Genomic DNA, 26,550 nt, shown 5'->3' on the forward strand with positions numbered 1-26,550 from the left:
CTAAAGGGAGCGAAGCGAGAGAGGGAACGCCAAGAGCGCAAGGCTAGGGCAGGAGTTCAGATTTCCGATGAGCATCAAACTCTAATGGTCAGAGTTTATAGCCTGTTGTTTTCTAGATACAATTGCTGAGAGCGCACCAATGCCAAGTACAGATTGTGATATACTTTTTGCTAAAGTATGTTGTGCTATATAACAGTGATCCATAGATTTATAAATGCGACTATTCATAGGCTCTTTGTCATAAATATATGCGTAAATGGAATGAAACCTGAGATATGGACAGAGTCCTGTATTTCATGTGTAAGGCAAAAATGCTTGATTTGATATTTAACTTCAGTTTTTGAAATTATTTCAGATTCTGGTCTTCTTCTGGTGGGGAGTTAATTCTAGAGACTTTTAAATTCACATCACCTCTGCTTACATTGTAAGACCCCATAGAACGATTGCTTTACAGCTTGTGAGTAACATACAGGGAGATACTCATGTGACCAGCAAGAACAGAACATTTAAAAAATGTGTAGGTTCCAAAAAAAAAAAAAAAAAAAAAAAAAACCCCAAAAAAACAATGGAAAGGGATAGGAGCCTGCATATAAGCACACTACCATAAAATCAACATTAAGATTTTCAGTGTCTGCCACCTAACAGGGTGTGTGGAGTGTGGTGTAAAGTAAAGAAAAACACGCAGTGTGATTCAGCTTTCAATGTAAGTATTCACTGTTGTTGTCCAAAAACATCCACTGGAGGGCACCACAAGCCAGGGGAACCTTTCAGCATGTACTCATGCAATTGTCTAATGCCATGGAAAATAACCATGAACTTGTGTCATCTAACACTTTTAACACCACTGAATAGATTATTCCATATGGCAACCAAAACCCACCACATATATGTAATACCTTGAACATTTTAACTTGTTCAAGAAAAGCAAAGGCAAGCTTTTCGCCCTCATGGACATACACAACCGGTATTATGCCCGAGCTTTAAGAATGGTGGTGTGTCATCTTTGTGACACTTGGATCAATTTGAAAATGAATGAGGCCTACAAGAAGTCATATACCTCAAACAGAAGCAAAAGACTTTGTAATTTAAAGTGCACAAGAGGTGCTGTTACACAAGATATTTACACCCATGAGGGCCTGGTGCCTAATATCAGGTCTGACTGGTTTCTGCAGGATATGATTAGAATCTGCTGAAGCTATGAGAAAAACCCTCAGCATGGCAGTGCTGTGCTTACATGAAAAACATGGACTGGCATCTTTTGGAGGGCGCGACAAAAGATTCGTGTGCGTCAGAGCCTTAACAGGCTACAGACTCAATGAAATCAGGACACTGCAGACACATACATGAACTGTCACACGCCATTCACACCTGTGCAAGCCTGATCTCAAGTCAGGTAGATGGCACCCACAAAAACTGAACCAAGACTAGCATTCCACAGGTATTCATGAACGCAGACCCTGATACAAATCACAGACCTTTTTAGTCTACCTAGCAATTATATCTCTGCACGTGGAATGTATAAATATCTGAGAAACTGATTACACTACATGTAGCAATGTTAAACCATTAGTAACACAATAAATACAATACAAGGTCACAACATGTACAAGTCACAGCAGAGGTTTCAATGAATATAACTGTCAATGTAATCAAGATCAACTTTATTTCTAAACTTCTGTATTAATAACGTTTATAGTTCTCTTCAAACATGCATATTAAAGTGCTTTCCAAAACAGACTAATAAAAAATTGGCTGTGACCCTGAATAATCTCAATATGGTAATAGGCAATTTATAAATCAAATACACAATTGACTGAATATCAATGTGACGGTGAGGGAGGTGAAAACAGTGTTTAGACTGAGTGTGTCCATTAAAAAAATGAGCGCACCTGTCCAGTAGAACAAGGAAATTTGGGCACTCTCTAACATATTTTTTCATTTTCTATTTTATCATATGGCTCAGGTTTTCCATTATATGAAGCAAGCAGAGAAGTTAGGTCTGGGTAATGTTACTAATACCTGATAATGTCTTTCTTACTTAAACAATTAAAGGACTTTAACAGAGATATCCAATCCGTTGCTAGGCAGAAAATCTCAATGGAAACACGGCCTTCTGTCAGAATACTGAGCAAGCAGTTCCTTATGCACGCAACAATCATAGATCCATCACCTGGCATAACCTCCGACGTAGTCCCTTCTCCACCAAAGACAGACATTCACTAGAGCAAAGAAGCTCAGCAAACCGAAGGTTCATAAGAATACATCTGTACCCCGTAGTATTTCTCCTAAATGCCGACTGTATATACACCGCCCAACAGATAAACATATATTCATGCATCCAAGAATTCTGAATTAAGAATGTAGTCTCCTCCTATTCCAGCCTTATCCTCAGATTTTATGGAATCTGTATAATATTGGTCAGTAAGTGTGTGAGCAGTTTGTAGGCAAAGCATATTAGACCTCAGTCTCTAATCAGTCCCAGCTTCCTCAGGGCCTGCTTGCGATCTTCTCCATTTTTGCTCTGTGGCGAGATGACCACACTGATGCCGTGTGTTCCTGGCATGGTGGAAGAGGGCAGGGACTTCCTGAAATTCGGTTCTTCTTTCAAGTTAGAAGGTGGCTGCTGGATACTCAAGTCTTTCAAGCTCCCTGAAAAAGCAGGTCGAGACAAGTTTTGTTGCAGCTGTCCAGGCGAGAGCTCCACGTTGGCCTTCTCTGGCGCCTTCCCCTGACCTTTTATGGTGGAGGACTGTTTGACTGCAACATTTTTACCCATGTCTGATTGCTTCATGGATGCAGATTTGAACACTCTTGAACTTGAACCCCTCAGGACTGTCGGACTTTGACGTCCTCCTTTTTCTGAGAAGGGAGGTGAAGATAAAAGTGAAACTGTTTTTCCTCTTGCCTCCACTGCTTCTGCGGCAGGCGGAGGGACCCTATGTGGTGGACTGACAGTGGGGCTTGAATCTTCCTCAACACCCTTCAGTAAGCCCAGTTTCTTCAGGGCCTCGACGTGAACCTTCTGCTGATTCACCAAAGTGTGATCACTGTGTGGAACAAGTGAATGAGAAGGCCCAGAGTCTTTGTGACTTTTCATGATGATACTGGAGGGGAATTTCTTTGGTTTGGGTGCCACAGCCGGTGCACTTTTGGGCTCGCCATGTTCTGCAGTGACATGGCAGGAATCCGGAGATGAAGGGGGAGAACCTGATTGGTCTAACCACTTCTGGGATATTTTGCGGTTTTTCTTCATCGAAGCCTTTTCACGCAATTTGTCTAGCTCACATGGGGACAGCAGTCCTCCAGGTGATGCATTCGCTGTGCCAGGAGGTTTGTCATCCCTGGCCTGTCTGCCAAAACCTGAGGGAGGGGCGTTCACTCTGTTTCCTGGTGGTGGCTCTAACTGGGGTTGAGGTGGAAGCTGGGGTTGAGATTGGGATTGGGGTTGTTGGTAAAGATGATCTGGTTCATCCATAAAGTCTGAGGGTGGAGGAATCAACTCCGTTTGCATGTCAGGTGTAGCACCCTTGCTCCGATGATCTGGTCTGATGTCCAGCTGGATCTTGGCAGGACCTTCTTTGGCTTTCGGCTGAATGGCAGTGCCAGCTTTTACTGGAGGCTCAGGTATGAAAGAAGGAGGCTCATCAGGTTTATGGGTTCCTGGATTTTGAGGTGATGAGGCAGGTTTTCTAGCAGTCAGTGCAGCTGATGGGTGGTAAGAGTTTAATGCAGAGGCATTAGCTTCATTAACTGTTTCTTGTAAGGGTGTGCCTATTTCAGTTTTTTTCAGAAATTGCGCACTACCATTGGCCAGAACCAGTGGAGTAGGTACAAGCAGGCCATGAGCTTTATGGTTGTTTCCCAAAACTCTGTTGGAATCATTATGGAATGACAGCTCTGAAACACACACACAAAAAATACACAATAAACAATATATTTAAGGTTCACAATAAAGGTTTTCCAAGTAAGATTAACACAAACACAACTAGCAAGACAAAAAAAGCCAACACATTTCCTAGCCTGACTGCAACTACATGTGCAGTGCTGTGGTCTCCCCACACTGTTGGCACTAACCCTCTGGTTTGGTTGGGCTAGCGGACGCAAGGTGGCCCGTTCTAGCGGCTAAAGCGCGAGGCGGCCAGCTTGGTTCATCGTTGGACAGGCCGCTGTCATCCTCTGTCTCCAAGGACTCGATGGCTTCCTCCAGGTACATGAGACAGGCGCGCTCTTCGGCAGAGAGGTGTTCCATACTGTCATCACTCTACCGCATTACACAACAAAAGAGAACACGAGTAAGAAACTGCCGTCCGTTCACATTTATTTGTATTTGTGGCAGCCACATTACTACGACTGGAGTGCAGTGCCGAGGGCCCTGGGTCATTTATGTTTTATTATATAATATATTGTTTATGTTTGAAAACTTTAAAAGTTTATTTTCACAAAAGTAACCATTTTCACTATATCTGCAGTACGGTATACAGGCCCCGCATGAACCCTTTTATTGCTATATTTAAGGCATAACATTCAAAACCTATGCTTACTCCAACAGTTCCTGCTTTGCAAATTAATATTGCATCAGTTAAGTACTTTCTAAGCTTCCATTTTCCTCTTCAGAATAGAGGCCCAGCTCACTGTTTTGTTTCTAGTTTATTTTGCTGTATAATTTCCTGTGTGGCTTCAAGGAAGGGCAGGAAAACCCACTAGAGACTGGTGGGGTCAGATCAAAAATCCTGATGTCTGCCTTTCTCACTTCCATGATGAAATGGCAAAGTATCCTGCTCTGCACAGCCCCACCTCTTAGCTTGCACCAAAAAATATAGGTCAGACCCTTTTCAGATTTACACTAATCTGAGAATCACCTAAACCAGGCCAGTGGCAGTGTAAGGTTTGCTGATATCAGTTGGTTTTAGACAATATGAGTGCCAGTAAATCAGAAGAGGACTGCAGCTATTCAGTGCATGAATGAGAACAGTGCATGAATCGCTGTTTCCTTAACCTTCAAGCACTATGATAAAATTATTTATACACACACACACACACACACACACACACACATATATATATATATGAAATTTGATTCCAGTTTCCAGGTTATTATGAAACCAAAGGCACTTTATGAGAAAGTCAACAGTATTGGAATAGATCTGACAATTACTATTGTGCCCTTGAGCAAAATACTAAATCAGCCTCAGGTTTCTTCAGAGCTGGACCTTGTACTTAGGCAAAGAAAGATGCTTTAGGTAAGAAATGTTAAGCCACTAACTATATGTAATGAAGGGTGATGAGATTATTGTATGTGTGTGTACTATGTGTCCTTTGTAACTAAGTACACATGCCCTGCTCACCTACATAAGTGTCCAAAACCTTCACCTTTTAACAATATTAAAATTAATTTAGTCATATGGCATGGGAGAACCATTTGCATCAGCTCATTAAGGTGACAGTTTACTTTTTCAAGAAATTGACCGAGTCTAACCCATTTCCATACAACATTACTAAAGTGCGTTGATTTCATGCTAACTAGGGGGTGGGATGTTATTGGGTTGTTGCTGATGATTTGTTTTCCACTTGGTACTCACAAAGCCAGAGTTGACGCTGGCCATGCTGTCACAGCTGCTTCCGCTGTTCATACTGGTGCTACATGGCCTGGAGCCACAAGCTGGCATCGCACACGCAACAGCAATCCCTCAGGAGCCGGCAACCTTCCGAGAGGGAAGAATGAAAACGGGTCACAGGTGATCGCAGATGGGACTTTATCTGATGTAGGAAGGGATTTAGGCCTCAAATGATCATGTTACTAATGAGGCTTGCTGTGCTGTATGTTCTGTGAGAACCAGTTGACCTTGTCAGTCAATTTTCAAAAGCCCCTGGCCTAAAGGTTGTAAAACAATCGGTAGAAACAGAAATTAGTTTTAAAAGACTACTAAAAAAGCTAAGTACAACTACATGTGTTCTTTTAGGATTTCAGAGTGGAGAGAAATCCATATTTTCTTTCATGCCTTCTACAAGCTACAGCTTTCATTCCAATTCATCTTATATTCCCAAAAAAACATATCTGTGAAATGTCCATTGATTCAAAATAGTCCATTGATTTAAAAAAGTTTCACATTTTGGTTCAGAAACCAATAAAGATAAGGTCAAGAAAATGATTGGCTCCCCAGAACTGTCCTTGGATAACCTCTGGAAAAACATACCTTTTCCTCCAATTGTGAATATCAGTTAGGTTGATGCACCTTTAAACTAAAAATGTACTACAAACCACAAAAATATATTGTGGGAGTGGCAAAGAAGTTTTGAGGTTCCTATAAATCTGTCCTGGAAAGTGATAGATACTTTGATATTTGCATAAGAGCAGATTAGAGGTAGAAGTGAGTTACACCCTATATATCACTCTGGTAGTGCATGAAAGGCTGAATGTGGCCGATTGCAACTTTAACTTTAACTCTACATAACCACCTGTTGGCTCATGTGAAAGGCTGAATATGCCTGACTGCACCTTTAACTATAACTAATTATAGCAAAGTGCAAACAACTGCTTGGACTTAGACATCCAAATATCTTGTTGCAGACTACGCCCTGAAAAGGCTAGGCAACCAAAAAGCAGTTTCAATTGGATTTTTTTCCCCAAACTTCAATGTGATATGTTGCGGTTTGGGCAGGTGAGGTAATTATTTATTGAGTCAGAGATAGCACCTTACCATACTCATTACAGTAATGCTTTTATGCTATAGAATCAAATAGCTACAATAGAAAACAGCAGCTCTTTACAACCACAATCAAGCCGTGCGACCACTGCAAGCATCGCAGATGTTGGTAATGTAACAGAATAGGCCTTTGCAACAACAAAAGGTCAACAATAAAGCTGCAACATTTCGCTTTAAAGCACTAAAGCAACAGGGGACAATGCCAGAAGCCCCTGCATGGCAGAGGTTAGATTCCTACCTCCATCACCCACACTCAGCTGATCAAGTGCTTAATAAGCTATTATCAGTTTAGTAGAATCAGGCACAAAACAAGAGCAATTGCTATGACCATCAGGTGCTGTGGTTGTGCATGACTGGGTAACCACACTGGGTAAGACATTCTGGCTTGTGGTACCAAGGCTACACGGGCCACAGCTACAGCTTTGAAGAACACAAACAAACGTGAATACTAAGCATTGCTCGCCTGGGGAGGTTTTCAAGTTGTTCAGCATACCAAGGCCTCACTCTTGCCTTGTTTAGCAACTTAAAATGAAGTACTCACGTCCACATATGTATGCGCATAGGGCTCACACACACACACACACACACACACACACACACACACACACACACACACACACACACACACACACACACTCACACTCACACTCACACACACTCACACACACACACACACTCACACACACACACTCACACACACACACACACACACACACACACTCACACTCACACATAATTTTCTTGCATGTATGGAAGATTCACAAAAGTACATTCCCTTGGAACCAGACAGGTGAGCAGGCAGGGTGAGATCCTGGAGACACCTGTTCTTGTGCGCTCTTAATTGTGCCTGACCCTGGAATGCCAGACCTCTTGCCTGCATATCTCATTCTTAGAACATTACGCAAAAATGACTGGTCTGATTAGTTGTGATGTCATACAGGGAATTTCCTATAGTTTTTTTTATTTTTAGAAGTCCATATATAATGCCAAAATTATTACGTATATTATTATTTGAGATGATAAGGCATTACATAGAAAGCACTCCAGTAATGTCATTAAATGGTCATTTAATGGTCATTAAAATCTAAAATTTATTTATATAGCACTTTTTACAACAGATGTTGTTACAAAGCAGCTTTACAAATGTTGGGAGTCCAAGTCCCCAGTAAACAAGCCAAGGGCAACAGTGGCAAGGAAAAACTCCCTAGAGAATGAGGAACAAACCTTGAGAGGAACCAAGACTCAAAGCGGGGCCCATCCTCCTCTAGCCAATTAGATAATTATCTCCTCCATTAGACAATTATCTCCTCAAATGGTTACTATGACTCCATGTGGAACATTGTCCGTCATCACATCGGGCCACAGAATGAATCAAGTCATGGAATGAGCCACAATGTTACATATGCATTTGAAACTTCTTTTCAGAATTCTCTTTAGAATAAATTGGACTTCGTATGCAGACTTTTGTGCACCGAGGTTGAATCTATGTCTGAATAAACTACCCTCAAAGATTATTAACCACAGTAAGATGAAAGGCATAGAGAATGTTAAGTATGTGTCCTTCGGTATCAAGGGCGGCCATCAAGTCTAGACAATAATTTACAGTAAGCACACACAAACACACACAGTTAGCAGTAACACCAGTCTGGTCAGCAGAGGCAAGTATGCATTATTTTTTACTTCATGCAACCTTTCTGGCTAGAATGCACTCTTGCCAACATACGCACAGCCCCACATACACTCACACCACCAAGAGGAAAACCAAGCCCCCAGCTGTCACAGGAGTCATCGTCTTAGCTTCACTTGCTACCTGTGGAGTTTGGAGCGAGACTTGATCATTTTTAAATTATTCTTCCAGCTGTGTAACTCTTTACCAACCGAGACTACAGATATTTAAACTACAAGAAGCGCCTACTGCAATCCGATTCATTTTTATCCCGCTGAATTATTGAACAAAAACGGCAGGCTACGTCTGTAAGATTTGCCCTGAACTCTTTCACTTTTACTGTATAAAAGGCACAGAGAACGAGGACCGCGGAACATCACGCAAACCGCGACCTGCACGGGACTGCTCTGACGGTAAGAATCTATCCCGCTGAAGTAGGCGCTTACCTGGAATGGCCAAAAGCGGCGAGAAGAACTTTTCGCCCGCGCGCCCGAACTCCCTGCGCGAACGCCGACGTCCCAAATACTACAACAGCGTCGCCTATCTCGCGCTAGTGCTCGCGGCCGGCCAATCCCGCACGCGCGGCGCAGCACTGGACGCCGATTGGCGGACGTCTCAGGTAAGCGCAGAAGGTAGCCACTATCAAAGACTGGAAAGGCGTGGTCATGTCTAGTCTCCTGTGTTATCGGTCTGTGGGCTTTGGCCAGACCTTGCCGCTTCCCTACGTTTTGAACAGTCCCGTCGTCTCTGGCGTCTATGGAAATATAGGTTTTGCATTATGATGACGATTTGCGCTTATTAATAACTTGTTTTCTATTAAAACGCACGCGGCAATGACCTGCCATGTAAATGAACATGTCAATTCTGCCGAAAGAGCTTCGTTTAGAATGGCTTACTTTTTTTTTTAGCTTAATTGTCCAGCCCATTTCTGTGTGCAAATATAGCAGAGCGCAGCACAGTTTATCTTCCAGAAAGCTAACAAAGGCACGATCCAGGATGCAGATATGCAGTGTTTTGCAAGAGATTAAATGAAGTACAGCAAACAAAAGAGTAGGACGCCAACACTGACATTTGGCCTAGATATTTATTAACTTTAGATGAAGACCACTTTCTTTGCCTTTACGTAATTTATCTGAGTCTTTCTCATTTGTGAGGAATGCTGTAAGTAGTGTGTACATATGTCTCCTGCTCCTTTTAATATTCATTTATTATACTGGGTGTGTTGCATGTACTGGGAGATGCTTTTTTTTGGCCATGTGATTCAGTGCTTTTTTGCTGTATCATTACACAAAAACCTACATGTGAAGTGATACTTTTATTTTAAAATTGAGAACGGGGGAGATGTAATCTCGTTTTTGTAAAGATATTATGTGTGCAGACCTGGAGGTAAAAATGATCAGTCTCACACCCCAGCTGAGACTGCCGATCATTCATAAACCCTGAAAAGCAAAATATGACAGTCCAAATCAAAATAAGCCAAAACATTTTGACTTATTTTATCTGACACCTTCACAAAATGGCCCACACACTGAAGAGCCACGTGTAATAACAGTAGTAATAGATGTAGAATATTGTCTAGGTTTTAGAGCACTTTTGGTTTCAAATATAATTTTGTTATATATTACAGAGTCTTTTTTGTTCCTTTTCATGTTAGTTGGACGATTTTAACAACGGATATGATGGACTTTTCCACATAGGATTTTGCTGTGTTCTGCGAACAACATTTTACTACAACATTTATAAGATCACACTATTAAACCAAAAATTGTCTTCATAGGCATCAACATAGTCTAAAAGTTTTTCTTGAAGACCTTCTTTGTGTTTAGGAGTATTTGTCCAACAATCCTTGAAGATTGTAAAGGCCTTATTTACTTCACATTCCCCCATCTGATCTCTAGGCCAAAGATTACGCTGAAGAACCTCCTAATAACTCATCTTAATTGACGTCAAACTACTTACGTGTGTTATTTTAAGTTTTATGCCACCAATGATACACTAAAACATACTTTAAATGCATGTTAACACTATTGTTATTGTAGCGGTATGATTTCTTTGTTAAACATACTTTGTTGCAGAACTGGCAGCCCTTTATGTTATTTTGTCAAATTCGGCACATAAACAAAACAAAACAAAAAAAAGACACAGAGACTCTGGAAATTAATTCAAGAAACATAAAAGAGGCTTCCTGGAAGTCTATAATTTAGTTAACTCCTGCGTTTTGATGCCATTAATTTGACTAAAAGCTTAAATGTTATTTAACAGCTTTATAGTGGTTATTTACTGGCATTTAATGGTAATGATAATGTTTACTGAAACACTGAGTTCTGCACTCCCAAAATCTCTGACTTTATGGCAGCCCACTTTCCTAAGCGTTTCCTCATAACTTTAGGGAGAGGTGATAAGTGGTACCCACTCTTTCTATTTTACTGAACTATTTATTCCATTGACAAAGTGTGGATAAGAGATCCCCTTACAGATGAGCAGCAGAGATGTACTGTGCGTGGCCTGCAGTGGCCCCTAGAGGACGGTGCTTGAAATGCGTTGCACTGCACAGTTGAGTGTTTTCTTTCAGTTCACGATATTAGAAGTAGGAAAATACCATAATGTGCGGCGCAAAAGCACCACATCCCTGAGGTTGAAAGCACAAAGCAGCGAGCCTTTAACATTCCCGCAGTTCATTGATAATGTAATGAAGGATAGAGGGTGGCTGCAAACATGATAGAAATGGTTTACCCTTGATGGGAGTCACGCCGGTCAAGATTTCTGTTGCTGTGGAGGTTTTTTTTTTTGTTTGTTTGTTTTTACGTGGGGGTATGTTATGAAATATGTAGTATGAAGATCTTTCGGTTAATGCCTTGAGCCAATCAGGGCCTCTCTTCTGAACTCATTTGTTTGCTTTGGGAACCAAGCTGGAGTAAATACAGCTGTGAGGGTGTGGTGTGTCAGGATGATGACCTCAGCAGCGGACCTTCTACGGCTGGGACCACGGAGGTCCCTGATGGACTGGGTCTCTCCTTCGCACACATCTGGAACTGATCGTGGTGTAAGCACTCATGGGCGGATCCCCTTCCAGTTCTACCACCAAGGCAGGGAGATGGGATCATAAAGAACGGGAACATTCCCTCACTCCACTTGGAGCATTACTTCTAAACATTCCATGAGTTCACGTTTTTATGTATACCCACGCTAAAAACCATGTCATTTTTATGCATTGTGGTTTTAGAGAAAAAGGTTTGTCATCATTTTTATAATTTTCTCTGTACGTACAATACTGCCACCGTGTGGTCAGTATTGGCTATGGCGGCATAATCCTGGAAGGTTTTGTAAATACACTCGGCAAATTATGGAGTTGCCGCTCAGTTGCTGTTATTTTGGTTCCTTTCAAGTACAAGAAAATCTCTTTTTATACATACACTTAGTCATCTTTTATTGTTTATTATGTAACGTCCCCGGGGATCTCTTCAACTGGCAGGTCGGTTTTTACACGGCAATAGCAGATGTCGTGACTTGATCCCAAACACAAAATAGAAAACAGGACTGGCTAGAAAAATACAGCGAGTTCCTGAAAATGTTCACGCTTGTAGTCTTCATGCAGAATGATGTTTGGGAATTTTACGGTAAATCCATAATTAATAACCTGACTAATAAATCCAACATGCTAAATCCTGTATCATCATGGGTATGTGATGGTCCATAGGTTTTTCATATCAAGCGGTCATAATGGATGTCTTGATCAAGATAATGGATGTCTTGATCAGTACAAGAATAAAGTTATGTGTGAGGTACCTCCATATGTGTGCACTCGACAAAGAGAACTTCAGATATCTTTAATTTGATGAAGACATTAGGTGACAGGAAGCTAAAGAAGTGAGGAAGTTGGTGAGAGTCCAGTTACACTGAGTAATCATTGAAATATTTTGGACGCTTTACACTGGCAATAGCATGACAGACCAGAAGTGGAACCACACCTTTATGCGCGAGTTTTTATGATCTGTTTGACAAGAACAGTATGCTATTTAGATGTTCTTGACATGATTTTGTTTTTGTCATTTAAGAAAGCCATAGATTAATCAACACTATCTAATCGCAGCAGTGATCCTTTTCTTATTTGTAGTTGAAACAGTGATCCTATGTAACAACGCAGACCCAGATAGGTTTGAAGGATCCCTGAGCAGGGATTAATAACAGGGCAACAGTACCAAAAAAACAAAACAAAACCAAAAACACCACCACACACCAGAGATTATGGTCAGAGCATAGCAAAGAAGTCAGTAACAACAAGGCAATGCAAAAAACAGAATTGACAAAGCCATAAAACACAATCCAAAAATAATAGAAGGAGAGAAACAGAGACCAAAGACTGTAGAAAGAGTGCTTCGAAGCCAATGGAAGACTGCACTGAACTGCAGCATGTATCTGACAGTACCTTGCAGTGAGAGGACGAGAATGGGTGGTTTAAAGGTCACGCTTATACGGCCTAATGAGAGGCAGTAGGTGTGTGTGATGATCTTGTATCCATGGAGACAGATCAAAATTTCAGGGACAAGGACTTCAGCTGTCTGATTTGGCTATTTCTTGTGTTTCATTTCTCTTTTTTAATGGCAGCTACAACTCTAATCACTAGAAGCCAGACACACACACACACACGCGCACACACACACACGCGCACACACACACACACACACATGCAGTCATGAAGCAAAATCCTTACCTCATCACAGGCAGGATGTACTTTTAGTTCCAGTCATTTCTTTTTGGAAAAGAAGATTAATGTGTCTGTTAGTGTTACCCTGAGAATGAGTCAGGAGTTCCGTAATTTAAGTGTGGAACCACACCTCTACAGATAATGTGAGTCTTTGGTATGCAGTCGTTGATGGGATCAGTTTGGTGCTTAGTTGTTCTTCACCCCCGAGCCTGGGTTTGGTTTTCTGCCTTTAACAAAGGCATGGAATAATTAACACTACTCAGCTGTAACCAATAATCCATTTTTTAAATTTGTAGCTCAAACACTGCACTCATTTTTAGTTGATGCATCAAGGCAAGACACTGTGTTATAATGGCAAGCCTGTTTCACTTCATTTCACAACACATGCCTAGCAAAGCATCATATTAATCAGAGCCATACGAAAGTACTGCATCATAAAGCTATAAAGATGGAAAACATCTCTCAAGGCATCCCTGGTCCGCAGGGCTAGCTCATTTCTGTCTCTACACTCAGAAAAATAGTGGTTTCGAATTGGACATCCATGCAATGTAGAGTCAGAAGCGCTTAAGTAAATTGCCATTTTACTGTGTTTTGGAGTGTTTAGAACAAATCATACACGTATGCACATGCAAACACACACTTGTGAGCCACACACATACAGGAAAACACAAACACACTCACCTCTTACTGCTGATCAGATTTGAATTATGAACAATGATTTGATTTGAACAATGTTTTGTTGTTGTTGTTGTTGTTGTTGTTTTGGTGAACCAGGACCAAAAAAAGTTATAAAATGGTAATGGTTAAGGTACATGACTAGCAATCAGTTAAAGATGCCACTATTGTGCCCCTGAGCAAGGTCCTTAATGTTCAAGTTGTATTCAGTCATAGTTGTGTGTTGCTTTGGTTAAAAGTGTCAGCTAGATGAGCTAGATGATCACATTTATACATTATGTGACTAGAACTAGCTGCAATTTTTAACAATATGACAAAAATTCCAGGCTTTTTCAAATTCATAATCACAGTAAACTGGTGCCTTCTCAGCTGGGACTAATATTCAGAATTTCTTCACTTTCAACAGAAAATGCACGTAGTTGTTTTGAGAAGAATAACAACAATATTTCTTCGTTTTTGAGGAGACCACAAAACCATTCTCACCCATGAAAGGGCATGAAACTGCTGTCACGGATCTGCCCTTACAGCCAATACCCCGTGCAGCTGGTTTGCACGCATGTGGAAGATTGTTCCTTGAAAGAACACAGCCTCATGTGTGTACCTTTCCTGCTCTAGCTAACACATTTAACGTCAAAGTCTAGAGTTGTGTCGAAGTGGGAAAAATAAAGAAAAGTAGGATCCAGACACTGAGACCTAGAACCATTACTCTATTGTACAAGGCAGGGAACAAGTGAGCATGTTAAAAAGAAACATGTGTATTGTGAACAAAGACATCCTTTCCCGTCCTCTGGTGAGATTCCGGTGAGGTTTTAGGCTCTTTGTTATACATAAGTGCATGACAGAATCTTTTGGGGTATGGATTTGTTCTTTTTGCTGTACACGCACACAAGAAAAGCATAGCTTACAACTTTAAGTAAACTATAACTGAAAAAGTCCAGTAAAGACATTTAAAAAAATATTTTTCTTGTGATGACGGTTTTTGGCTGCTACAGCCCTTCTCTGCTCGTGTGCATACACCCAGCACTCAGTAGCCAGCGCCCCAGTGTTTGGTTGCTATGTGTAAGGGAGGGTTCTCCTGCACCGGTTCCATCATCATCATCATTCGAGAGCGGCAGCTGTCCATGCCCCCCAAAATTCACACAGCCGAGAGAAAATAAGGAAGAGAAAGATGGGCCTGTTTTACAGACAAAATCAACTTTGCATGTATTATAAAAGGAATAAGTCTTTGAAAATCAATATCACATTCATAATTAAAGGAACCATTTAAAATAACACCATGTTCCCTTTAAGGGAGGAGTTTGCTTATGAGTTCCTCGCATACCTTCTCAGCCCTCCCACACTTTGGCATTCCTGGGTCAGGTGGCACCCCCCCCCCCCCCCCCCCCCACAGGAGAGATACTGGGTGTTCATGTACTTCTGCTAAGTGTGTGTGTTGTTTGTGTTGTTTTAAAATAGGTGAAGATAAGATACATTTCCCTAGTGTGACCCTCCTGGATGTTTATGCTCACTAGGATGAGCCTCGAGCTGACTTTGCTCCAACATGACTGTGGTGTGGTACTGAAGAAGGTATGCCAGTAACTCTGGGAAAACAAGAGTGGATTGAGTCAGCCTACCCACAGGCATTATCCATGGCATTCCTTTTCCTATGAAACAGATAGAGGAAGCTGGGGCACAGGGATGGGGTGTTACTGTGATGGAAAGTGCCGTTTGTGGGTGAAAGTTAAGCTTTAGGTTGAATCAGTAGCTCTTATCATTGGGATTTTGTTAGTGATTTTATTGACAACAGGAAGGCAGCCCATGGTTTATATGTGAGTCAGCTGTGTGTGTGTGTGTGTGTGTGTGTGTGTGTGTGTGTGTGTGTGTGTGTGTGTGTGTGTGTGAGCAAAATTTGTAACATGACCCAGGGTGTGTTGAGCAAGAGGAGTAGGGGTAGGAGTCACAGTTACAGATTTTAGAAGTTCCAGAGATCGTCTTTGGAACACAGGAGTTACTCCTCTCTTTCTCTCATGCACAATTTATAGAAACACTCTCATATACATATAGAAATACCAACACTATTTCAGAGACAATTAGTTGCCCACATGCACACAAACAGTCTGACACCATAACAGTCGAGCAGTGAGGATCAGCCGAAGGTACGTCTGCCCTCGGCTTCCAGCGCGTCCCCCAGGAAAGGAGCCTGTGCTCGGGAAGGATGGCTCCGGCCGGGGTCCTCCACTGCACCCTGCTCTGGCTGACTGTGGCTGCAGTGGCCAGCCTGCTCACCAAGGAGCAGAGGGACTCTATCGTGGATCAGCACAACATATACCGGGCATCGGTGAATCCTAAAGCTGCGGACATGGCGCGCATGGTGAGCATATGCAGAGGTCTCTTGTAACCTGTCCAGGCTTGTAAGTGCGGGGGGGGGGGGGGGGGGCGTTGGAGAGGGGTGTTAGTAATCTGATGACTTTACAGTTGGACGATGTGATTTTAGTCTGTTATGCTTATCTAATTGTATTTAACATCTGGGAAAAGAGAATGGAATGTATGTCTGTTGTACAAAATCTAAACACATTTAGAATTTCCAGTTGACACCTGTTTTCCAGTTGACATTCTATGTTTGACACCTTCATGTGATTGTCGGAGTCAAAATGTCCAATATGTTAAGGAAGCAACATAACCAATTAAACTCACATCTGTAATACATTAGACATGCTATTTCTTTAGTGAGAGATATTGACTCTTTTATCATTGCATCATATGTTTTGATTTCAGCTTTTAATCTTAAATTTCTCTGAGCTTCTCTTCACATACGACATATGCACTTAATTATTATATAGCTAATCATTTATCACAACCACAACATACAGCGCTCATATAGACAGTTAATCAGGCTTCATACATCAGCTGATGAAAACATAAACAGGTTCCTTAACAGCAAACATACTCAAGTCAGATCTTATTCTTATGATGCTTATCTGGCCAAAAGTTATGAAAATGGACCAGCCATACTCCTTGATGATGGACATACAGTCGCAACACTAGACACAGTTACAAAACCAGACAGACGGTACTATTCTTTTTGGGTGCATTCTGCAGTTATTTCAGAAGGCACATCACACTATGCAATTAACAAGAAAGGACAGACAAAGAAAAGATACACAGGCTGTGGAAGTCCATGCAGATCTGCACTGTGCTTGGCAGAAACAAGAGGCTCATGCAGAATTCCTACGCTCCCTTATAAACAATAGTCTTAACAGAGACAGCTAGAGAATAATGCAGTCTAAACTTGTCTAAACTTGACTGTGAGTGGGTAACACATCTGTAAACAACACTGAGAAGGGCTAGACAGTACCACTGTGGTTATGTTAAACAAAACTGCTTTTTATTTCAAATGTTAGGGGATTTCTGCTCAAGATGCCGCTGTATCAGTGTTTGGGTGCTCACACTTGGTGTTTGTATAGTGAGAGGCTGATTCTGTGTGTGTGTGTGTGTGTGTGTGTGTGTGTGTACGTGCGTGCATGCGTGTGTGTGCATGTGTATCTGATTGTGTGGATAACATAATGCAATGTGTGAGAATGTAATCTGACCCCCCTCAAGCATATCCATCTCTCTCTCTCTTTCTCTCTCTCTCTTTCACTCTCTAGAGAGAGAGAAAGAGAGAGAGAGAAAATATTTTCAAACCCCATGTGGTCATCCTGCCTTGCTCATTTTAGGGGTAAAATTTCACGCATGCCTTTGTGCTTTGTGATTTTGCTTATTTAGCAGGAAGTTGTATAGAAATGTGACAGGATTCAGTGAATGTTATTGTACACCTCTGTCTATAGAGCATGCGTATATCTTATTGGTTATGTGCATATGCCTGGCTTAGGTGTATATATGTACATATACCTGGCTCATGTGTATCATGTTCACAAGAATAGACAAGGAATAGTTGATCTGTGCGATAGAATCAGTAAAAGGGGATGTTTACCATTGCATTAGATACCACAGTTGCAATAATAATCTTCAGACAACAAAATTGTAACTTTTTTGTCCCACAAACTAAAATAGGTGGAACTTCTAACTACTTTTCTTCGCTGTTTCAAATGTATAGAATTTGTCTATCAGGCATAGTGACAGAGCAATAATGTTTTTAAGTAACAGAACAATAACATTTTACATTAAGTATATAATAAGGCTAATATTACACTTAAAATATGCACAGACTTACTTCTAAAGTGTAAACTTTGCTCTTCATGGTCCAGCTGTCCTTAGCACACTACAATACCCAGCAGGCTGTTCGTTACCCAACCTAGGACTCAACCAATCAAAAACGTCACATCAGATCTTCACCCGAATATTGAATTTACTTGTGTGTCATTTAGAAACATGTATATAAGCTCGTCTGAACGCTCATAACCTTGCAAAGTATTGCCTCCAGTGTTTTTTGAGCATACCGAGTGATATTTCTCTGATTCTACTACTGTTTATTGTTTCTGTTTTTTGCCTGCCCCTCTTGGATTCTTCTGCCTAGATTTTTGGATCGTCTTTCTGGTTTCGATACGGGCTGTTTTCCCACTATTCGAGCTACTCCAAACTTTGCCCATTTTGTTTCGACCTTTTTCCACTACGTGGAACTACAATAAAAGCTCCGTCTTTTATTCGCAAGCGTCTGGTTTTTGCCTGACCCGTTACACCAGCATTAGTCTAACAACACAGAGGAGTTACACTTTTCCTGGTACTGCTTATGCATCATACAAATAATGAGAGTATACTGCAACAACAACAAAAAATATAGACAATATTGAAATTCCGAATATATATATATATATATATATATATATATATATATATATATATATATATATATATATATATATATATATATATATACAGTGCAAAAATACAAAAAATACACTTTTTTTTAATACAAGAAACTTTTTTTACGAGACCAAATATTTGTTAAACAGTATCATAAACAACATACAATTAGCAAAATATACTATGCACATGCTGTATATAACAGTAAGCAATAATATACAGCAGGATTGCTCAGTCCTGCTCCTGGAGGTTACCACGCCCACATGATGTAGCGCCCTTCCAAATCAAACACACCTGATCCGGGCACATGAGGGCAGCATCCGATTACATATGTCAAATTACAATGTAGATATGCCCTTGTTTGTGGTCATACAGACATGGAATGAAAACGCTACACTGGTGGCAGAAAAGTATGCTTCTCAGTGCATATGGGATCACAATCCAGCGGTGAAGAACATATTCGGCGAGAGCCTCTTCACCAGCACAGGACCCATCAATGTCAGCAAGGTCCTGCATGAATGGTACGAATAACGCCATCGCTCACCTTCACGCAGTGCATGAGATGACGAGTGGAGTTCTCTAAAGTTCAAACTGAAAAATCTATGATGACTGTTGAGATGATTGGCTCAGGAGGTCAGCTGGTTACACACCTAAATTTGTATTCCAGTATCACTGGCTATCAATTTTGGTCAAGTATGTCAAGCTGAACTATATTCAAAATAATGTTTCCGCTTTAGCAGCTTTGGGTTTCCTCCAGGGTTCTCTTATGTCTCCAGGTTTAAGGAACATGAACATTATGACTACGATAATAACCAGTGTTCTGAAGATGAACAGTGTGGGCACTACACACAGGTGAGTGATAACATTTCTTATTTTGGAATGCATGGACTGTAGCTCTGTCTACATGTACGGCATGTATTACAGTAATTACAATTACAAAAATGCCAGAATTATCATGTAACATATTGCCTTGGCTCACCTCTGACTGATGGCTTTATTAGTCTATATGCAACCTAACAAACTTCTCTATATCTCACAAACAACATACAGACATACTGTGCATTTGTTTCAGATGGTATGGGCGAAGAGTACTAGTGTAGGCTGTGCTGCACACGTCTGTGCCACTTTTCAGGGTCTTCCAGGATTTACGAATACCACTATTGTAGTCTGCAATTATTTCCCCTTGTAAGTCTATGCTTACAACACACCTGACAAACTTGTATCAGACTATCTGCACAATACAACACGCTACAGTACTGATACTACACTCTCATATGGTACGCCACTACAATCTGAGAATTATAACAACCCTTGTGTTCTGTTATGATGAAACAGCAAGTATTCGAGTTAAGTACTCGGCGTCAACATCTGCAAAGCTAATGACATGAAACTAAGCCGTCTCTCATCTAAGCCGTCTCTCATCTAGAGGCAACGTAGTGGGGCACAAACCATATCAGGCAGGAGAACCATGCTCCCAGTGCCCAGAAAATTGGACACTATGCGAGGATAATGTCTGTGGTAAGACAAGCACCTTCAGCTATTAAACTCCCTCCAGTTCTTAGCTCATGACTCACCAACCACATGTTCCCCAACAGACATAAAAGAAAATATTTTAGCATAAATCAAATCTCAGGTGAAATCTCGGGTGAACACAAGGTGTGGTGTTTTCACCTCTTAAGTCTTTAGTTAATGTGCTTACAGTGCAATGTGCTTACAGTGCAAACCAATTAGTGCAGTTTGATGATTGCATGTAAAATAATATATTCATTCAAGGTTTTCTTTGTCTCCTGTTATTTGGAGAGGGTTCCCGGATGGCCAGACAGTGCATACGTTTGCTTAATAAATTAGGCTAATCCAATGAAACAGGTACAGAGATTCCCCCAAAATTTACACGCACTCTGCGCTTAACACTCAAAACAGTTGCTGACATGAATGTAGATTCCCATTTCCATATTAGAGACCTCATGTTTAAAATCCCGTTACAATTCTCTGGGAGACAGTCAATAAACAATCGCTTCTTGTTAGGCTCGCAAAACTAGTCAGAAATGTTTTCTGGACAGCGCATCTTATCTGTTTGCTGTCTGTCATGTTCTTTTACATTTTGTATATTCTTGTACACCAGTGCCAAATTACTTAAAAGTTACCCCCAAAAGTTTAGTTAATGGCTTTAGTGAAGCGCACACAGCACTGAACGCACGATATACTGCTTTTAAGTCAGTCGACATGGGAGAGTATAAAAAGGCCACCTATGTCCTCCGCAAGACCTTAAACGCAGTGTACGGGGCTAACGAGGAAGCACAGTTCGACACCACCAACACGAGGAGTACGTGGCGGGGACTGAACAATGCAACAGACTTCAGTGAGAAAAATAACACCACCACGTCGTTCGCCAAGCGAATGAACTCCCGCAAAGATGCCGGTCAAGATGACAAAATGCGCAGATCAGATAGCTGGAGTATTTGCTGGCATTGTGAACTTCTCCCTCTCTGTGGTTCCAGTGTGTTTCAAACTGTCCGCTATCGTTCCCGTTCCAAAGACAAAGACAGTGTTTGAATGAATATATTTTGTAAAGAGTAAGCACTTAATCTTTTCACTCACCTTACCCGTGTGGCATGACAATAACATTTATTTAAGTTTATTTGATTTGAATAGGTGGCTACCATGATGCTAATAATATTAGCAATTCAGTTGGCTACATTTCTTTAGAGCATATTTTATGGACACGTTTTGTTTTTGCACAGGACCAGAGCATAAAGACGTCCTCCCCAGTACAGAGACAGAGCATGGAGATATCCTCCCCAGTACAGAGACAGAGCGTGGAGATATCCTCCCCAGTACAGAGACAGAGCATGGAGATATCCTCCCCAGTACAGAGACAGAGCATGGAGATATCCTCCCCAGTACAGAGACAGAGCAGGAGAACAATACCAGGGCAATGCCGGAGCATGCAGTCATCGCCAGTAAGGCAGGTACTGGCACACTAATTCTTGCAAGGCTATTGCTAGCTGGTCTCATAGCTTCTCTTGTGTTTTAAGGACCTGGGTGTGATATCTGCTGGACTGTCCGGTTATAGTAAGTCGACTTTGACGACATTTCGCCGTATATCCATGAGCCATAATCCTATAATCACCTTGATTTGACTGCACATGACACTACAGGTGATTCAGTTCCGGAAAACTGATGTGCTGAATGTTTGTACATAACTATACTGAAGGATATAAACAAGAGTGGATATGTTATAATAGAAGCATTGTACAAAACATAAACTGGTATATGCATAATTTAGCCAGAAATGGTACTTTGACTCATTGCGTAATAAATATATTTGTCTTATTTAATGTGCGTTATATACAGTATATAACTTTATATAACAGAGCTACATTTGGCTTCAAGATCTTTAGAGTGATCGGAATTAGAATCAGAATGGGATTTATTCAGCAAGTAAACGGATATTTGGAATTTGGGTCCAGCTGTTGGTAACTCTCAAGCAATGTAGGCAATACACACAATACACAATTGTATACAAGCAATATACAGATAATGTACAGGACAAAAGTATACAATATATAGTGCTAACATCAGTAGTGACCGTGTGGAAGTGAAGTTGTGATAGAGAATTATATTCAGCATGATGAACGCTAAATCGTGTAGAAATGTGCCTGTGGTTTTCAATAGCAATGATCATATATTTCATGACTTAAAATTATAATGAATATTTCTTTTCACCGATTTCATTATATCGAAATTGTATGGCCAGTGTATGACAAGTTTATTGTATTGCTTAGCTCAGTTGACTGACTGAAGTGTTGCTTTACTGAAATGCACATTGCTGTGATACAAAGTGTGAAATGAGGAACAATTCCTGTTTCCTGAGAAAGTCTATCAAACTGGAATATAACTGTATATGGACTCTAACTATATATATACAGTATATCTGTACAGTAACAGAGAGACTAAATGTTAAATGTTAAATATAACATTTGTCCTTGAAGATAATTCCTTTAAAATTCCTTTGGTCTATACATTTGTTTTTTATGTGTATTATTATGTTTTCCAAAAAAGTAACATGTTCGAAGATAAAGTCAGGAAGGACTTTAAAGGAGAGTTTTCTATGCAAACTTTAAGCATAGTCTTTGACTTGGTTCATTGTTTAATCGGTAGGTTAGTACTGACTAAAAAAATTATTCTAGTGCTTCTTAGTCCTAGTTTAGCCCTAATCTGTGTCCAGAAATTGCCCAAGTATGATTTGAAACTTTCAGAACAACAGGACAGGAAAGGCTCACTGATAATATTCATCTATCCTTAGACTGCTGAGAAAAGTCAGAGAGAAAACCATTCTGGAGCTTTGTGTCAAGAGATTCAGAACTTTAGCATAATGTAAAGCCATTAGGACCAAACTAGTGTAAATCACGATCCACTTCATCACCATTTCAAGACAGATAAGTCAGTTTGCTAAAACTCTTGATGCAGGCCTTGTAATGAATTTATTTCTTACAAGTCCCACACATTTGACACAAGAACGAATATGTTATATATTGAAAATTTCATGAACATTACCTTAAATGTATAAACGATAAATGCATAATTTACTGAAGTCAGCAGCAAAAACGTGAAGTTTTGCATTCTTAAACTAATGAGCTGGTGTGTTAAATTATTGGGAGTAAATGCAGGTAAAATATGAAGGTTATGTTGCCACAGTGACCATGGGATATTTTGATTGAAGTAGGCTCTTAAGAAAAAAGCAAATCACCATTCTTATTCACTACAGAATTACAGAATTATAGCATCAAGAGGCGAAGATAAACACTCAAGCTCAGAATGAGCTCTCCCTAGCCCATTATCCTGTCATGGCACTGTTCAGCTTCCTGCAGGGTTTATTAATATTTAGTTTGGAGAGGTATCAGTGGTAAATGTCATTGTTTCATAACTATTCTCTATAGCAGGTGCTTGTAGTACTGCACAAATGGCATTTAGGTTAAATCAGTTGGCTCATTCATATCATATCACTTGAACTTTAATTTTACCCTATTATAGTCTAAAGAATAAAGGGTAGCAACAAATTAATTGAAGGTATGAATAAAGTCTGTTTATATCACTTTGTCTATTTTACAGATATGATATTTTAAGAGCATACATTCATTTTTCTACAGCTGTACAGATGAAGACAATAAAAACACAGGCCTATATTAAACCTGAGGCTTGGGCAGACCACAGCACATCCACATGCTGTTACATAAAACCACTGCTCTTCAGCTCAGCCTCTGTGCCATGGACAGCTCAGCACAGCTGCTTCTGTACATACACTATAAACGCACCCAGAATTCCACTTATTTAGCTTTATGAAATGGGCGGAGGTGGGTGGAGGTGGCACTGATGGAGTTTACAAACACAGGGTTATAGTATCCCTTACAAAAGGGGAACAATAAAGGGCTTTCCAATCTGCTATGTTTTTTCAGTCCCTTTCTCTATCACTTCTGTACTGCACCATGTCTATACTGTAATGTACTGTGGAGTGTACCATATCTGCATCATACTATGGACTGTACCATGTCTATACTGTAATGTACTGTGGAGTGTACCATATCTGCATCATACTATGGACTGTACCATGTCTATACTGTAGTGTACTGTGGAGTGTACCATATCTGCATCATACTATGGACTGTACCATGTCTATACTGTAGTGTACTGTGGAGTGTACCATATCTGCATCATACTATGGACTGTACCATGTCTATACTGTAGTGTACTGTGGAGTGTACCATATCTGCATCATACTATGGACTGTACCATGTCTATACTGTAATGTACTGTGGAGTGTACCATATCTGCATCATACTATGGACTGTACCATGTCTATACTGTAGTGTACTGTGGAGTGTACCATATCTGCATCATACTATGGACTGTACCATGTCTGTACTGTAATGTACTGTGGAGTGTACCATATCTGCATCATACTATGGACTGTACCATGTCTGTACTGTAGTGTACTGTGGAGTGTACCATATCTGCATCATACTATGGACTGTACCATGTCTGTACTGTAATGTACTGTGGAGTGTACCATGTCTGTATTCTACTGTTGAGTGTACATAGTATACATAGTGCCCTTCATGAATATCTCAATTTCCGTTGCATGAAAAAAAGCTGCCTTTGAAATGTCACATACTCGATGAAATACTTGTGATTCCTGTTAATCTTACTTTACACATAAACAATAAAAAATATTAAGACGATTAGTCTTGTATTTCCTGCTAATATTACATTACACATGGACAATAAAACACATTCACAATGTTGATTATAGCTTCCTGGTAAAAGTTACGTTTAAAAGTTAAATTCCTGATTTGGGAAAAGAGAACATAATAATAATAATCATCATCATCATCATCATTATTATTATCTTTTAAAGTATATCTGAATCTGCATCTCTTCTGAAGCTGAAAGTCATGAAAGTTTTTTAAGAAGGCCAGTAGCTCTAGTGGCACCTGATGAGTCTCACCTGTGTTAATTAACATGATAATGACACAATGCCAGCCAGAGCAGGCACTCCTTATCCATGAAGGACTGGGCTTAGCCACGGTAGCAGTGATCTTACCAGTAATTAGAGAGAGAAGCCCCATGCTGTTTTCTGACGAAAACTCTGTGTGAGGCAAAAGAGCGGCGAGGAGACAGAGAAGGAAGATAGAGTGCACTGCATATTGGATTGGAAATAGTTATTCATTTTCATTGTGAAAAAACGTCTGCCCTATAAGAAGCACGTTTCCGTGACTACCAACTGTACTGCGCTCGGGACAAACACACCTCCAGGTTTGGCTTCTGCAGCCAAAAGCAGCTGTTTCTTCAGACAAACATTAACAGCACCTCAGCGAAAAGGCAATACACAGAAGAGCTCACGCAGCAGCATAAAGTGATAAAGCAAATTTATTCAGTCATAAAGATGACTTGGTGTCTTCACTAATGCCTCTTTCCACTCTAATCCAACATCATAAATATGCCATAGACTTAATTGGACCACTGCGATGTAAAGCGCGCGAAGCAATAGCGCGGCTCAGTTGTTCGACTGTTCATCTGTTTTATGTTCATACTGAGTAATGCAAACGTGTCAAAAGCATTTCATAACCATATAAAAATCATGACACTTTGAAAGAATTATGATGTTTTAATGGCCTCATAGAAAGTCAATTTGTTCTTGGTGCATATGACTGAAGCAAAAAATAAATAGCGTGCTGTGGTGCTGAAATTAATTTTTAAAGAAAGTGACCTAGGCATTTATAATATACACTGCCTGGCCAAAAAAAGGTCACACTCTAATATTTCGTTGGACCGCCTTTAGCTTTTATTACAGCATGCATTCGCTGTGGCATCGTTTCCACAAGCTTCTGCAATGTCAACAATAATTTCTGTCCAGAGTTGCATAAATTTTTCACCAAGATCTTGTATTGATGATGGGCGATTTGGACCACTGCGCAAAGTCTTCTCCAGCACATCCCAAAGATTCTCAACGGGGTTCATGTCTGGACTTTGTGGTGGCCAATCCATATGTGAAAATGATGTCTCATGCTCCCTGAATCAGTCTTTCACAATTTGAGCCCGATGAATGCTGGCATTGTCATCTTGGAATATGCCCGTGCCATCAGGGAAGAAAAAATCCATTGATGGAATAGCCTGGTCGTTCAGTATGTTCAGGTAGTCAGCTGACCTCATTCTTTGGGCGCATAACGTTGCTGAACCTAGACATGACCAACTGCAGCAACCCCAGATCATAGCACTGCTCCTACAGGCTTGTACGGTAGGCACTAGGCATAATGGGTGCATCACTTCAGCCGCCTCTCTTCTTACCCTGATGCAGCCATCACTCTGGAACAGGGTCAGTCTGGACTCATCAGACCACATGACCTTCTTCCATTGCTCCAGAGTCCAATCTTTATGCTCCCTAGCAAATTGAAGCCGTTTTTGCTAGTTAGCCTCACTGACAAGTGGTTTTCTTAAGGCTACACAGCTGTTCAGTCCCA

At 40.6% G+C, this 26,550-nt stretch overlaps 2 protein-coding genes across 2 annotated transcripts; one reads left to right on the forward strand and one right to left on the reverse strand.

Annotated features, from left to right (window-relative positions):
• Nucleotides 1–1,680: 1,680 nt before the first annotated feature.
• On the reverse strand, nt 1,681–8,885 carry LOC113582352 (specifically androgen-regulated gene protein). Its single transcript, XM_027018077.2, has 4 exons — nt 8,817–8,885; nt 5,580–5,702; nt 4,075–4,261; nt 1,681–3,897 (listed from the first exon to the last, which is right to left on the reverse strand). Exons 2-4 carry the CDS (start codon nt 5,664–5,666, stop codon nt 2,462–2,464), a joined length of 1,710 nt encoding a protein of 569 aa, XP_026873878.2. The 5' UTR covers nt 5,667–5,702; nt 8,817–8,885; the 3' UTR covers nt 1,681–2,461.
• Nucleotides 8,886–15,687: 6,802 nt separating this feature from the next.
• LOC113582349 (peptidase inhibitor 16) lies at nt 15,688–24,774 on the forward strand. The gene is made up of 7 exons (XM_027018074.2): nt 15,688–16,100; nt 18,908–19,053; nt 19,309–19,384; nt 19,605–19,717; nt 19,959–20,050; nt 21,274–21,501; nt 23,683–24,774. The coding sequence occupies exons 1-7, from the start codon at nt 15,945–15,947 to the stop codon at nt 23,865–23,867; spliced, it is 996 nt and encodes a 331-aa protein (XP_026873875.2). The 5' UTR covers nt 15,688–15,944; the 3' UTR covers nt 23,868–24,774.
• The last annotated feature ends 1,776 nt before the right edge of the window (nt 24,775–26,550 follow it).

The sequence above is a fragment of the Electrophorus electricus genome, chromosome 22, assembly GCF_013358815.1.
Source record: "Electrophorus electricus isolate fEleEle1 chromosome 22, fEleEle1.pri, whole genome shotgun sequence".
In the NCBI taxonomy this organism is placed as follows: domain Eukaryota; kingdom Metazoa; phylum Chordata; class Actinopteri; order Gymnotiformes; family Gymnotidae; genus Electrophorus; species Electrophorus electricus.

Bases quoted from the DNA above. Each gene is read 5' to 3' on its own strand.
- LOC113582352 (XM_027018077.2), bottom strand. From the start codon at position 5,666: ATGCCAGCTTGTGGCTCCAGGCCATGTAGCACCAGTATGAACAGCGGA. The intron at 4,262-5,579 runs GTGAGTACCAAG...GTAATGCGGTAG, and splicing joins CCAGCGTCAACTCTGGCTTT to AGTGATGACAGTATGGAACA. The intron at 3,898-4,074 runs GTTAGTGCCAAC...TGTGTGTTTCAG, and splicing joins TAGCCCAACCAAACCAGAGG to AGCTGTCATTCCATAATGAT.
- LOC113582349 (XM_027018074.2), top strand. From the start codon at position 15,945: ATGGCTCCGGCCGGGGTCCTCCACTGCACCCTGCTCTGGCTGACTGTG. The intron at 19,385-19,604 runs GTGAGTGATAAC...CATTTGTTTCAG, and splicing joins AGTGTGGGCACTACACACAG to ATGGTATGGGCGAAGAGTAC. The intron at 21,502-23,682 runs GTACTGGCACAC...ATTTTTCTACAG, and splicing joins AGTCATCGCCAGTAAGGCAG to CTGTACAGATGAAGACAATA.